The sequence below is a fragment of the Carassius carassius genome, chromosome 6 (genome assembly GCF_963082965.1).
Source record: "Carassius carassius chromosome 6, fCarCar2.1, whole genome shotgun sequence".
Lineage (NCBI taxonomy): Eukaryota > Metazoa > Chordata > Actinopteri > Cypriniformes > Cyprinidae > Carassius > Carassius carassius.
Window position 1 is genome coordinate 16,029,957 of NC_081760.1, and position 15,653 is coordinate 16,045,609.

At 36.7% G+C, this 15,653-nt stretch overlaps 1 protein-coding gene and 2 long non-coding RNA genes across 5 annotated transcripts in view; 2 read left to right on the forward strand and 1 right to left on the reverse strand.

The window, feature by feature from the left end:
- Nucleotides 1–15,653, forward strand: part of LOC132142418 (uncharacterized) — a 1,026,371-nt gene that overhangs the window by 316,123 nt on the left and 694,595 nt on the right. The gene's annotated exons all lie outside the window — the stretch shown is intronic.
- LOC132142416 (neural cell adhesion molecule 2-like) overlaps nucleotides 1–15,653 on the forward strand; it is a 409,999-nt gene that overhangs the window by 294,859 nt on the left and 99,487 nt on the right. For all 3 annotated transcript variants that reach the window (XM_059552267.1, XM_059552269.1, XM_059552268.1), the window contains exon 2: nucleotides 3,406–3,480. In XM_059552267.1, the coding sequence (XP_059408250.1) occupies nucleotides 3,406–3,480 (75 nt within the window). The remainder of the gene's footprint in view (nucleotides 1–3,405; nucleotides 3,481–15,653) is intronic.
- LOC132141893 (uncharacterized) lies at nucleotides 5,474–8,794 on the reverse strand. Its single transcript, XR_009433958.1, has 3 exons — nucleotides 8,600–8,794; nucleotides 8,198–8,323; nucleotides 5,474–5,946 (listed from the first exon to the last, which is right to left on the reverse strand). It is a non-coding gene; the product is annotated as an uncharacterized LOC132141893 (long non-coding RNA).

Below are 15,653 nucleotides of genomic sequence, written 5' to 3' on the forward strand. Positions count from 1 at the left end.
AAATAATATCCAAATGTTTAGATATCCCAGTCAGCACAGTTGGATCAATAATCAGGAAATGGAAGGTCCACCACACCACCCAGTCTCTGTCCTCAAAACTCAATTTGAAAGACAATTACAATCACCAACAATCACTTTGAAAGAGTGACAAAGTTCAACGGATGCAAGTTTAGAAATGGTGCACCAGTTAACAATATCAAGAGCACTTAATTGTCCTATCATTAAGCCCCTCCCCTCGAACGCAGGTGAGCCAATGGCAGCCGAGTATTAGTTGCATGGGGAGCGGAACTCAGACATCTTTAGGTTTCAACGCCATATAGAAAAGCATTGGAAGATCCAAAGCTTGCATCGTTTTGATGTTGTTTATGCTACAAAAATGTAAAAAAGATGTGCCTGTGGTACTTGTAACACTGTTTCCAGGTATCCTGAGAGGATGGGCAATATAATTTATTTTATTACATTTCCTGAAACCCAAACAAAATAGAGCAAAATATCCTTAAGCATTCGACTCCGATCCCAATGAAGACAAAAACGTTCATTTTCTGGTTGCCATACTCTCATTTCAAGTTAAAATTTTCATCTGCTCAAGCAGAACATTTAATGTCATCTTGCGTTTCAGCAAGGTACCTCTTGCTTAAAGCAGCAAATATTAAAGTTAGTGAATCAATGCTATTACAAACCTACATAGTGAACTGTTTTTAAATCATGTACAGTGAAATCAAAAACACATAAACAAAGTTCTACATTTCAGTGCCTCTCCATAATAAACTAATTAAATGTACATTATTTTAATCATGTTGATCTGGGATGTTGTCATCCGCAGTCGTGAGACTTCTCCGGTTTGCATAGTGATCTGTAAACCCTCGCTTACCCACCATATTTATTTTAAAATCTTTTATACATCCCTAAATGGCATATTTATTTCCCACTTGAATGGTGGCCCTTCTATGTCCAAAACTGTGCAAAAAAACTGTGCTTTTTGTCCGAAACTCTAAAGCGTTATGTGTGGCGCAAACCTAACACTTCTTATGCCTCAAGATACCATCCCTACTGTGGACGTGTGGGGATGCTTCTCGTCATCAGGGACTGGGCATCTTTTTATGGTTAGAACAAAATATAGGTAAATACTACACAAGAACCTGCTTCAGTCCACTAAAAAACTGAAACTTGGGAAGAAATTCTATTCTTTTCCCATGCTCCCACAGATCATGCTTTCAGGCCATTTTAAGTCTTATTTTGATGTAACCAAGAAGTTATATCTATGTGTGTGAGTTGTTGACCTTGTATTTTTTTAATTTTTTATTAGCCATGCCATTAACACCATTATATTGTTCGTTCAGACTGATTCTTGAAAGCGCACAAACCCAAGAGGTGGGATTTATCGCTTGAACCAATCACAGCTGAACATAACCAGTCATATCAATCATATCCTGTTTAAAGCATTGCCTCCTCTCACGTGACTTTTCCCCGTTCATTCTCAACTACCCCCACCAAACTCCCCGCTAGACATGTGCAGGTATTCGTTAATGTGATATATCATGGTAATGAATATGTTCGATATTGTTATCATGGGCACTTCTAAATACTGTGAATAATTATATATTACAAATAATTCAGAATTTGGAATGCATTTCCATCAACTGAAATAGAATACTATTCCCATCAACTGGTCAAAATGCACAACACCGCTGTATGCTGCTTGAAAGACGTGTGTGGCTCGCATGAGAAGCACATGGTGGAACACGTGAGAGATGCGCTGAATGAAAGCACATTCACTCTCTGACAGCAGATGGCGCTAAACTGCAGAAAATGCAGCCCTTACCCTGGAAACCCCATAAATAAATTCAGATTTGTGTATTCCCTATGATGTTCATCACAGTCTATACATTTTCAAACTTTTTTATTTTTATTTTTTATCTGGACTACAACACACCCAAGATATTGTTTGAAAGTGTTTTGATTAAAAGATTAATAACTTCTGTAGTAAATGCAGCTATTGCTCACTGAGAATGTTAATGGTTAAGTAATGAGGTCTTATTGTAAAATGATACTAGTTGGTCTTTATAGTTCTTTTGCACTTTAATCTGTGTAAAACTTTTAACTTTATATATTTTTCTCTATTGCTTTGTTGTATTTAAATGTTCAGTTATTTTTGTTATAAGGAAAAAAAATTATATATATATATATATATATATATATATATATATATATAATAATATATTATACATAATACTGTATTATGACCACTTTTTTTAAAACTAAATTTCAATACCGGGATAATACCATATACCGTGATAAAATAATGAGCAAATAATCGCAACAGGAAAATTTGATGCTTTAGGACATAGGTGTCAAACTCAGTTGCTTTAGTACTATAGCCCCTCAGAGTTTCATTTCAACCCTAATTAAATTCACCTGATCCAGCTAATCAAGTCTTAATCAGGCTTATTTGGAAACTACGTGGTATGTGTGATGGAGCAGGGTTGAAACTAAAATGCATAAGGCTGCGGCCTCCAAGAACTTTTTTCTCAACCATTATTCTGAAGGGGCACTGCATCATTTCAAATGCAACGGATATATATATATATATATATATATATATATATATATATATATATATATAGAGAGAGAGAGAGAGAGAGAGAGAGAGAGAGAGAGCGAGCATGTCAAATTTCCACTCTTTTGGATTACACAGTTTTAACAAATTAATAAACTTATTGGGATGCATCATGTATATAAGAAGCAAGTAAAATAGTTTATTAGTCATATTTGCATCTTTTTGATTAATCACATTTTCAAAATTTATTTATTCACATTGCATAGAATCAGCATACATGTGTTAATTGTGAAAAAAATTACATTCATTCAATGAAAAAATATGAGCATATGGCAGTAAAACAAACAATATTCAATGTGTGAGATTGAAATGGCCTGCTGACCTAGAAGCTTATTTATACCATGGAATATACACACACACACAAACAGACACACACAAACAGACACACACAAACAGACACACACAAACACACACACACACCACTTTATGTATTTATGTATGTATTGATTGATTGATTTATTGATTGATTGATTGATTGATGTTATATGTTATAGAAAACAGCTCTTTCTTAAGCTCAGAAAACATAAGTCGTGTTTAATTTAAATGTGAAGTGTTTGCCTCAGATTTTTAGTTCACTGGGAGTAAAACTGCATTATAAAGTAGAGTTGTAAAGTAATGTCTGTCCTGTCCTGTCCAGACTTTGATTATACAACATTAACAATGTTTTTTTTTTCTGTTTATTACTGGGAAGCTGTTTGGAAACAATCTGTATTGAATATATTTATTATTATTATTATTATTATTATTATTATTATTGATTTGGTTGTATTTCTTTCTTTCTGTTGTAGCGGTGCTTCAGGTGTCAATATCACTCAATAAAGTGGAACTGAGTGTTGGAGAGTCTAAATTCTTCACATGCACAGGTAAGAATGAAACCCTGCTGGAAGTGACATATTAACACACTTGACAATTACATGATTTTCAGATGATTGTGGCCTAAACTTTGCAGTACATTATCTTAAAATAAAAACACTATACTATTCTAATTTTGTGGTCAGTAAAATTGTAATGTTTATAAAAGAAGTCTCTTCTGCTAAACAAGGTTGTATCTTATTTGATTAAAAAATATAATATTATTACAATTCAAAATATGTTTTCTCTGTGAGTATATTATAAAATTAAATGTATTCCTGTGATGCAATCTGAATTTTCAGCATCATTTCTCCAGTCTTCAATGTCACATGATCCCTCAGAAATCATTCTTGTATCTAATGTGCTGTTCAAGAAACATTTATGTGAAATATTTCAATTATCAGCATGGAAAACAGTTGTGCTGAAAGCTGTGATACTGTCATGGGCATGTGTAACAGACTGACGAGGCAGAAAAGTAAAATTTCAACACAAGTTTAATACACTCTAAAAACTGCTGGGTTAAAAACAACCCAATTTGGGTTATTTTGACAACCCAGCGCTGGGTCAAAAAGGGACGAACCCAACGCTGGGTTATTTTAACTCAACTAGTTGGGTTATCATGTTTAACCCAGCCTGCTGGGTTGTGATTTTTAACCCAACTATTCGTTAAAAATGACTACACTGCTGGGTTGAATTTAACCCAAAATGGGTCAGAAATATAAGTGATTAAAATAATGAATCTACAGCAATACTTACCTCGGTAATCCAACCCGGCCCACATCCAAGAGTGACGTCGGAAGTCACGTCCGTATCAAACAACAAGTCACCTTGTGATTTCCCCATACGGGAAAACACGGAAGTATATGGAAGCAATTTAGGTGATCTAAATAAAATGTCGTCATTCGTTTTATTATTACACGTTTTCTTATATTCTAAAGGATGTCTAGGCTAAAATAGCTAACCTTAAATCTAATATATGTCTAATAGACGGAGCTGATTTCGTCATAAAAGCATGTAAAACGCTTGCATTGACAAAACATATAAAATAAAATAAAAATAAAAACACACTTTAAAGCTTATTTGTGAATTTATATCATTACATTTTTGAAAAAAATAATGAATAGTATAAATGTCATTGGACACATTTTTCCCACCTCAGCATTAAAGGAGCATTGCGTAGGTTCTGAAATTTCTAACCGTTACTGACACCAGTGGCCGTTAGAGGAACTGCAGCCAGTCTCATGCTCGTTCTCAGTGTGCACACTCTTTTTTTTTAAACTTACGAGGAGTGCCCGTGGGTGTCTGAATTGTGCTGGAGGCTGGTCGCTTCTTTCCATCCGCAGAGTCCATTTGAAAACACTATTGCCGCTGCTTACTATAATGGCTGGCGTGCCGTACGGTTGTAAACCCAAGTAGACGAGAACGCGCATGACGTCACATTTTGTGAATTTTCACGCCAATTCTGGCCCCACTCCTCCACACACAATTGAGCCTACAGGCTGATAGAGGCAACCGTGGTGGACAGTCGAGGTGTCATTCTTTTTTTTTTACATCATGGTTGGCTCATACATGTACAAATGAAAACTCTATCTTAAAGATTTTTTTTAAGTAAAAACCTCCACATAGCTCCTTTAAGACAATTTCTATGAAAATGTATCAAATATCACAGTAAATGCATCACTGACTTCAGTCAGAAAAATGTACTTTAAGAATACAAATTTAAAATATGAAAACATTTCATAACATTTACATAAGTCTCAATATCTGAAGATATAAGAATCATCAGTAAGAATCAATTGTAATGTAATTGCAGAGTAGAAAAGTATGTCGATGTAATAAGGAAACAGCATAAAACTGACTTCATCAGAAAAATTAACTTTAATAATTAACAGAAAAATTCTTTAATAAGAAAATACAAATTTGAAATATGAAAACATTTCATACCATTTACACAAACAATCATAAAAATCAATATTTCCTTAGATATAAGAATCATCAGTAAGACTCATCAATTGCAATGTAATTGTAATGTTGTATAAGAAAAATAGAATTAAATATATGAAATATGTAAACATTTCATGTAACAGTGTGCAAGTTAAAGAACACAGAATCCAATAAAGCAGTCAGGTCACACTAATAAAAAAAATAAAAATAAAAAGTAAATAAATAAGTTACAGTTTGTCTGCAAAAATGAATGCTCGCAGAACTCTTACTGCTGGTGTCTCCTCCCCAGGAAGTCCATACACCACAGTCTGTAGAAACTGCCACACCAGGGAACACTGCTTGGGGTAGTTTATATCAAAGATGTAGAATGCTTTAAAGCAAACATCCAGTGCAGCCAGTAATGTACTTTGCTGAAGTGCTGCACCATTTATAATGGTGAAGGCTTGAAAGCACTGGTTGTCTCCAAGCATGAGAATGTAAGGGAATTCAGTGGACTCTTTTGAAAGCAGATACTCAGCCATATTGGTCCCAATCTGAAAGAAAAGGAAAAATAAATACAATTGAAAAGGATTGGCTTTATTTAACTGAGAATACAAAACTTACATACAACCCGAATTCCGGAAAAGTTGGGACGTTTTTTAAATTTTATTAAAATGAAAACTAAAGGAATTTCAAATCACATGAGCCAATATTTTATTCACAATAGAACATAGATAACGTAGCAAATGTTTAAACTGAGAAATTTTACACTTTTATCCACTTAATTAGCTCATTTAAAATTTAATGCCTGCTACAGGTCTCAAAAAAGTTGGCACGGGGGCAACAAATGGCTAAAAAAGCAAGCAGTTTTGAAAAGATTCAGCTGGGAGAACATCTAGTGATTAATTAAGTTAATTGATATCAGGTCTGTAACATGATTAGCTATAAAAGCTTTGTCTTGGAGAAGCAGAGTCTCTCAGAAGTAAAGATGGGCAGAGGCTCTCCAATCTGTGAAAGACTGCGTAAAAAAATTGTGGAAAACTTTAAAAATAATGTTCCTCAACGTCAAATTGCAAAGGCTTTGCAAATCTCATCATCTACAGTGCATAACATCATCAAAAGATTCAGAGAAACTGGAGAAATCTCTGTGCGTAAGGGACAAGGCCGGAGACCTTTATTGGATGCCCGTGGTCTTCGGGCTCTCAGACGACACTGCATCACTCATCGGCATGATTGTGTCAATGACATTACTAAATGGGCCCAGGAATACTTTCAGAAACCACTGTCGGTAAACACAATCCGCCGTGCCATCAGCAGATGCCAACTAAATCTCTATCATGCAAAAAGGAAGCCATATGTGAACATGGTCCAGAAGCGCCGTCGTGTCCTGTGGGCCAAGGCTCATTTAAAATGGACTATTTCAAAGTGGAATAGTGTTTTATGGTCAAACGAGTCCAAATTTGATATTCTTGTTGGAAATCACGGACGCCGTGTCCTCCGGGCTAAAGAGGAGGGAGACCTTCCAGCATGTTATCAGCGTTCAGTTCAAAAGCCAGCATCTCTGATGGTATGGGGGTGCATAAGTGCATACGGTATGGGCAGCTTGCATGTTTTGGAAGGCTCTGTGAATGCTGAAAGGTATATAAAGGTTTTAGAGCAACATATGCTTCCCTCCAAACAACGTCTATTTCAGGGAAGGCCTTGTTTATTTCAGCAGGACAATGCAAAACCACATACTGCAGCTATAACAACAGCATGGCTTCGTCGTAGAAGAGTCCGGGTGCTAACCTGGCCTGCCTGCAGTCCAGATCTTTCACCTATAGAGAACATTTGGCGCATCATTAAACGAAAAATACGTCAAAGACGACCACGAACTCTTCAGCAGCTGGAAATCTATATAAGGCAAGAATGGGACCAAATTCCAACAGCAAAACTCCAGCAACTCATAGCCTCAATGCCCAGATGTCTTCAAACTGTTTTGAAAAGAAAAGGAGATGCTACACCATGGTAAACATGCGCCTTCCCAACTATTTTGAGACCTGTAGCAGAAATCAAAATTGAAATGAGCTCATTTTGTGCATAAAATTGTAAACTTTCTCAGTTTAAACATTTGCTATGTTATCTATGTTCTATTGTGAATAAAATATTGGCTCATGTGATTTGAAAGTCTTTTAGTTTTCATTTTATTAAAATTTAAAAAACGTCCCAACTTTTCCGGAATTCGGGTTGTATCTTTAGAGGTACATTTAGGATACTTTACATTTTGGATCATTAAAGACTATAACAAATCAAGCCATGACATGAGGTTAAATTACAGAATTAAAATTATTGGGTAAAATTAACTTTTTAGGAGCATTTCGTTTAAGATAACAGAACCTTAAAAGGCAATTCAAGCAATAATAGTAAATAATAGTAAAAGAAAAAAAAAAAACTTTTTACTAAGGTTTCAATAGTTACAATGGACCCTTTTCATATAACCGAGAATCTCAGACGTGGAAGTAGTCATAATTAAAAAATAAGATTCTATGGGGTGAATGGTAGATAACAGCAAATATAATTTTGTATTTTCTCTAATAACAAAAGAAAATCTAAATACAAATTGCAGTTTCCACAACTTTTCAGAAGAGGAAATAGAGAAATATTGATTACAGTCGTCAGCAGAGAGAGATAAGTCTTATTCCCTTAATGCAGTAATGCAGCATGAAGCATATCGTTTTAAATGTGCATTCAATAAAAAATATATAAATTAAACTTTATATGGTAAATACTTAAATAATGTAGTTTTAGAAGTGGCTGTTAACTTACAGGCTGTATGTCTATGAAGGCCTTCCTGGTTTCTAGGAAAGTTGGTCTGCACATTTTTCTGCCCATTTTGTACACGTGTTGGAAGGACTATTGGCAGGACTTGCACAGCAAAGTCACTCTGTCTCTCTTTAAAATAAACAAATAAAATAACTCAATGTTAAAAAAAAATCTTTTCAAACTGCGATAAAAATTTACAACTATATCTGCATAAATGACATTCATTTGTAAAATTGTGTTTAAAATAAATAGTACACTGACAATGAAAGTGGAAACTGTCATTACCAACAGTATTTTTTTATAAAAAGGGACAATATCCACAATCTATACTTTTTGGCAATGATGGTAAAGTAATTAATTGTGGACCGTATTCATTTATAACACTGTTTGCTTAATACCCATTACCTGCTGACATCATTTCAATGTTTTGAAGTAGTTCAAGAGCTTGTTTCTCTTTGCTGGCAAACTGTAGAATCTTATCCTTAAACACAGGTATCCAATTTTCTGTGAGTTTTGAAGCACAGTCTGGATTCAAAATTAAAAAATCCTGGGATATCCAAAAAGAGCAAAAAGATAAGCATGACAAAAGAAGTTGTAATTTGTAAGAAGTTGTACAAAAAGGAAGATACCTACCATGCCCGTGTGTTAAGGAGTGGTGGATACTCTTTGACTATTTCCATTATTGTCTTGGATCCATGGTCACGAATCCACTTTGCCCTTTGGATCACGGTCTCTTTCATATAATGCTTAGCCTGACTGGCTGGCCAGATATTATTTTTTAGCCACTCTGTCATTTGAGTCGCTCTTTCTGAGTCCACATTTGACTCTGTTGTGAGAAACATAAAATCACATTAATTATCAATCTTGGTTAATAGGAGTGTAACAGTAAATGTATTCAAACTGAACCTTTTTGGTAAAGGACTTTCAGTTCAGTGCACATTTACCAAATGCAATCTTTGTTTTACATGTGGAACTTAAAATCAGAGTTCCCACATCAGACTGCAAGTTCGTTCAGCTTCTGCCAGAGATTTTAATATAGGGAGAGGTGAGGGTCTGAATTACTTACTACTGGAAAAGGGTAATGGTTAACTCTGGTCATGTGTGCCTTAATAACCATCACATTACAGCGTTGACATCATTGAATTTCAGTCAGAGTTGTGACACTCAATAGCTGTTAACTGATACAATAGGAATGGATACATTCTGTAAGCTGAATTCTACCGGTCTCAAAAAGTCAGTGACTCACAAACAGATAGCGACTGACACACACACACAAACACACAGTCACGTCTCGCCCATCCGCTGGACTGATTACACACATGGTTCAGAGCCAGTCACTCTGAAGGCCGTTCCCAGAGCAGCTCATGTTCCTGAAGAGGAACACTTACTTATATACCAGACAAAGACATACCCACATACCTGACAAAGTAAAACTGCTGCTGTATGTTGGGATTTCTGAAGAAATAGTTTTTTGTTTTGCTCTTCGGATCTTTTTGCGCACGTTCCGAAGACACTCCTCCAGGAAGCCTGTGGCAGGTCTGTGAAATCTACCTGGACTGAACCATGCTTCCTTTTGTTTAAAAAAATAAAATAAAATAAAATTTAGAAAAAGATTTAGAAAATACCACACTGACCCCACTTACATGATTACATGAATATCTTAAAGCAGTATTTCTCAGCCCTGTTTTTAATTTTTAATTTGTGATTATTTGTAAAAAAGTATCTGCTTGTTACACAATATTTAAATAATATTAATAAGAAGAAGAATATAAATTTAAAATGTATAGTCTAATTAATCTAAATGATAATAATAATACGAGATTCCCATACATATACAAAATCTTAGACTTAGAATCTTAGAATCTTTACCCTGGCAATCCTTAAGGCATGGAAATAGTTTGACTACTGATGAAGCCAGCATGACTTCAGCACTTGGACTAAAAGAATATTTTAATATTTAGATTTTTAACAATACTACATATGTACAATAATGCATTAAATGTATTACTTAAATTTGCACTTACTTTTCTCCATAGCACTCAATTAGATGGGAGACCAAGATACGAAACATGGCTTGTCTTTCTTTAAGTAAATGGACTGCATTTATATAGCGCTTTCAACAGACCACATGGCCATCCAAAGCGCTTTACAATTTGCCTCACATTCACCCATTCACACACCGACTGCGGTGTCAGCCATTCAAGGCGCCATCCAGCTCGTCGGGAGCAGCTGGGGTTAGGTGTCTTGCTCAAGGACACCTCGACACTTGGTCAGGTGGAGCCGGGGATCGAACCACCAACCTTCCGGTTTGTAGACAACCTACATGAACCACTGAGCCACTGCCGCCCCAAAGTGACAAAACTGCTGCAAGTGAAATGCAGTTATTTTTTTCAGTGCTATCCACAATACCGCTGCCACAGGATGCTGATGCAAGGATGTCTCTTACATTCTAAAAAAATGATGCACACATAAGAGGTTGTGTTAGACTTCATAAAAATTCTGTCATAATCTAGTATTACTCATTTTAATCTTCATATTTTAATTACGCTATAATAACAACATTTAATTGCTTGTATTTTTGTTCACATTTTCATTCAAACCAAAGACAAGTATATAGGCTCATGCATTTATTTATGATGAGAACAGATGAACAGAGACTGTGTTTCACTTTTCATGTTCAACTCCACACAGTGACAGCTGAGGCCAATAAAAACAAAATATGTAAAAAGTAAAATAGAAAAAGGATTTCTTGATTTTATTAGATTCTAATTTGTATGAACCAATATCGATTGTGTCACATTGACAGTGAAATAGCCTTTGCTTGTTTTGTTTTTTTTAAACAGTAAATGACCTGAAAAAAAAAAATCTCCTTAGGATGGCTCTATTTTATGGTTTTATTTTATAGCTCTCTCTCTGTTTCTTTCTCTCTCTGTGTCTCTGTCTCTATTGCTCTCTTTCTAATAACTTCATTAATAACTGCAGTAGAATGCTATCAACAGATCAAGCCTCTGTTACCAGCTTTAAAACGACTTTATGGTACTAACAAAAGAGGCATTGAATGAGATGCAGAAAAAATAATCCTACTTACAATAGCGATTTAAGTACAAAAACCGGACGAATCCCTTTAAACAAATCATAGTGTCGATGTCTTGAGGTGTGGTAATCATAGTACAAGCGGAATAATTGACTCCGGACCGTTTGAATTATTCGGAAAAAAAAATGCACAACCGAGGTGTAATGGTCACGACCTCGGGTGTGCATTATTTTTCTAATAATTCAATGGCCCGTCATCAATTATTCCTTACATATATTAGGGGTGTTAGGGAGAAACTATACTTAAGAGAATTCACTGATCCAGTGCACTGAAACAGTAGGCCTACAGTACGTTCAGCCAGCTATGTCTGCTGTGGGATACGTACCAAAATGGGCATTTTGACAATTTTTGTGTGAATTTGTCCATTTAAACAATACTTCTGTAGCTCAAGTGGTAGAGCATTGCATTAACAAGTGCAAGGTTGGGGGTTCGAATCCCTGGGAACACATGATAGGAGAAAATTGTTAGCCTGAATGCAATCTAAGTCGCTTTGGATAAAAGCATCTGCTAAATGCATAAATTAAATTAAATTTTTAATTTAACGTGTGCTTTTCAGATCTCATCTGTGCGCACACGTTATCAGCACCCGGGTGATGACGGAATAAATGACTGCTCATATTCCATATGGCAATCGCATTGAAAAAGAGTGCAGGTTTGTCCACGTTTTTTTATGTCTGGGAATCCAGAATGCGCATGAATCAACAGAAACATATATTAGCTGAACCCTGTTTGTTTTGTGTTATTTATAGCAAACCAGCAAACCAGACAGATGCTTTGTCAGATTTAAGTTGAACCGCGGTCCCAGCACGTGCCGAATCGTGTGGGGTGAACCGAATGGTTTTTTTTTCTGCAAACCGTGCCATCCCTAATAATATATCTATAGCCCAGCCCTATTGTGAAGCACACGACTCGCCGTTGCTTTGTCTCACACAAACACTCAGACAGAGAGAATTGGTGCGCTACATGTAAACGATATTCTTTGTTGTATTTTCTTGTCAAAATAACAACCTGTCCTCCAAGCAATACGCTTGTATAGGTCGTTTGTCCAAATCCCTGAAATACGACCCATCAGAGCGTATACTACAATTGCGCCCCTATCGGCAAAAGGTCATTTTCATATTAATGTTTTGTACTCTTTTATTTGCCCTCTGGTTTGCGTTTCGTGTAGCTCAGTTAGTAGATTATTGCGTTATACCTTGATATGTAATCATGCTATCATGGGTTCGATCCCAGGGAACGGATGTGCACGAACATGTATATGCTCAATAAATCATAATTTAGCATGATTTCTGTGAGGGTTAGGTTTAAGGGTGGGGTTAGGTGTGGTCATTCGAACGAATAAGCCACCTAGTAAAATATGTAGGAAATACTGTGAGATCGGTGTAAAACGCCCACACATTGCATTTAAATAAACGTGCATTTTGATTGGTAATGACGTTATACGTCAATTCATGACGACAGATGCAACGCGATACTGTCATTATTTTTACGCCCACTAGAGGGCGCTTAACTTTAAAACGTAAATATAGGTCGGAATAAATGCTTGCACAAACGACCTATATGGTCGTTTTTTGTTAGAGGACATGCTCCAAAATAACAGTGTTCCTTTGGAATTCTTCAGCTTAAGAACTGCCTGGCTCTCCAATAGTGGACGGAACTAATGCACAAATGACAATCTCATTGAATCATGTTGTAGTTACATTTTTAAGTTGACTACTTAAAAATCATACCAAAAATCATACCAAAAAAAAGAATTGGTCAAACGTTCTGAATTTTTTTTAGATTGAAACATTATGGAATTGGTAAAATGTGCTTGGAAAAAAATATCATCAGAATATCAGTGTGCCTAATAATTATGCATGCATTGTGTGTGTGGCCTTTTCTAGTAGCAGACTGGTCCAAAAAAAAAAAACTCTTACAAATGCTGCTACTTGCTCGACTGATTTCCTGCTGCTCCCTTGGTTCAGTAGCTGTAGTTGCAGGCTCTATTGATTCCTTTAATAATAATTAAAAAAAGAATAGTAATATACATGTATGCATTTTTGTCCAGAAATTTTACTTTAAAACAGCGCCCTCTATAAAAGGAAAATTACATCCATATAAATTTACAAAACAGTACTTCCATATCAATCAAGTGATTTGTTTTCATATTTCAGTGTTATTGTAGAAAAGTGAAACACAATATCAGTTTCTTCCAATATCATGCAGCCCTAAGTGTCATAACTGAAATCATTCATAATGGCATTACTGACAAACTTGGCACTTGATTAACTGGACATTTAATTTAACTAAACCATTACTTTCAGTAAAACTTACATGCATTGTGATGTGCCCACGATGACTTGATATTTGTATAAATAGAATGTTGTTTAAAAGGCCATGAGGTAGTATTTAGTAGTAGGTGTACACAAGCATGGACTAATGTTTTTGACCACCCTGCTCCCAACTCCCCCCTAACAGCCCTCCTCCTAAAATAGCCTGTATCGCAGCGAAATGTAATGGTGGATCTCATTGTCCTTTAAGGACATCACAACATGTAGAGGGTGGTGATCATCAATGAAGTAAATGTCTACCAAGTCAAGCACAGAAGAAGGAGACACAGAGAAGGCAAAATAATGTCTGTCAAATCCAACCGTGTCCCATTTTTTCACAATGAATTTGACTTTGGAGTCAAAGACCACAATGTTCTTAATGGTTGCATGGGGCTCACCATCAGCAGAGTGAGACACAAAAAGTGTCATTCCTGACCTGTAGGTTGCTCCCTTGTACTTAATCCAAGATGGTAAATAGACATCCGAGAACAATGGAATTCCCTCAAAACCACACTTCACTTTCTCAAAATCGTCTACAGATGCCAGGAATGTGGTATATCCTGGACCAACTTCAAAGTCATGTGAGAACATCTTCTCAGACAGCAGGGTGTAGCACAACATCATCTGATGTCGGAAAGCCTGTGTTTTACAAATGTTCAGAAAATTGCAGGTTACGTGACTTAGCCTTTTGAAAAAACCATGCTTTGCCTCAAAACGCATGGACCAGAACCGAACCAAAGGTCCAAGTTTCCTGATGGCCCCAGGATAATGAAGCATGAAGTGGTGTTTTGGCTTCAAATGCCTATCTGGATAAAGCTCCAGAAACAAACTATGGTGTTCCTCAATCAGATGCTGCAAAAATATAACTGCCTCTGCAGTCAAGGCTGGAGAGAAAATCAACTCCATACAGCCGAGTAATGAAAGTAGTAGTTCCCAGTGTTTCTCACCTTCTGGAATCAAATCTCCTATCATAAGAGGGAGCAGCCTTAGAAGACACCACATCTGTGCTGCTGTTTGTCTCATGGCCCCATCAGGGTTTTTAAGATCCTGAGGTTTTATAACAGATGGCTTATTGTGACTATCAGAAAAACCATAATCAAAGCTTGTAAGTCTATAATTCAGCTGATCAAGTGTCAAGAGTTTCTGGCAGACATGGGGACTTGTGACTTGGTGACTTGGACTCGAGTCGACTCGAGTCGCTATTTTTAGCACTTGTGACTTGACTTGACAAAAAATAAAATACTTGAGACTTGACTCGGACTTGGAAGTTAAAGACTCGGGACTTGACTTGACTTGAGACAGGATGACTTGAATGACTTGAGTGTTAATCACATCATGTTTTCAGTTTGAATATAAAATATATAAATTATTTTTAAAAATAAATTTGATTACTCAGCTGGAGCGCAGGCTGAGAATCACGCTGTCATGACTGGATCAGGACACTATCATCAGTCATGCCCTCTCTACCTTACGCACACCACGTCCACTTAGATCAGATATCACATCACATCAACATCTCAGCTTGAGGGGTACCGAGGGTCATCGCTTTTGTCGTCAATAATTCGCGCCTAAAAACGCGTGGAAATCGCTAGGCGCGCCGCTTTCTCCTTGTTTCCAAAGCGCTCGGGCAGTTGCGCCCCTGAGGCGTCTGCCGTTGCTAAGCAACCATGACGCGCTCTCTCCATGACGAGCAAAGGATAAATGGATTTGCAGCACTAAAAATCGCTTGCAGTAGCTCTGCTACTAAATTTATTTAAAAATGGCAATCCATATACAGCTATGATTAACTGTTCCTTCATCTTGGCTGAGCTTTCAACGTTGTTACGGGAAAGGATGAAGCTGCTTGATTGGTTCTTGTCACATGACCAGCGGTGCCCTCGCGGCTCTCTGAAAAGTTGAGATGTTTTTAACTCGATGCGATGCGGACGCGATTGGAAAAAACGAGCGTGTCGCACCGCGTGTGCATCGCGACCGCGTTGCTTCCATTATGAGCGCGCATACCGGTGGCGCATAAATGGTGGGATAGGCCACATCGTGCTCGGCTTGCAGACAA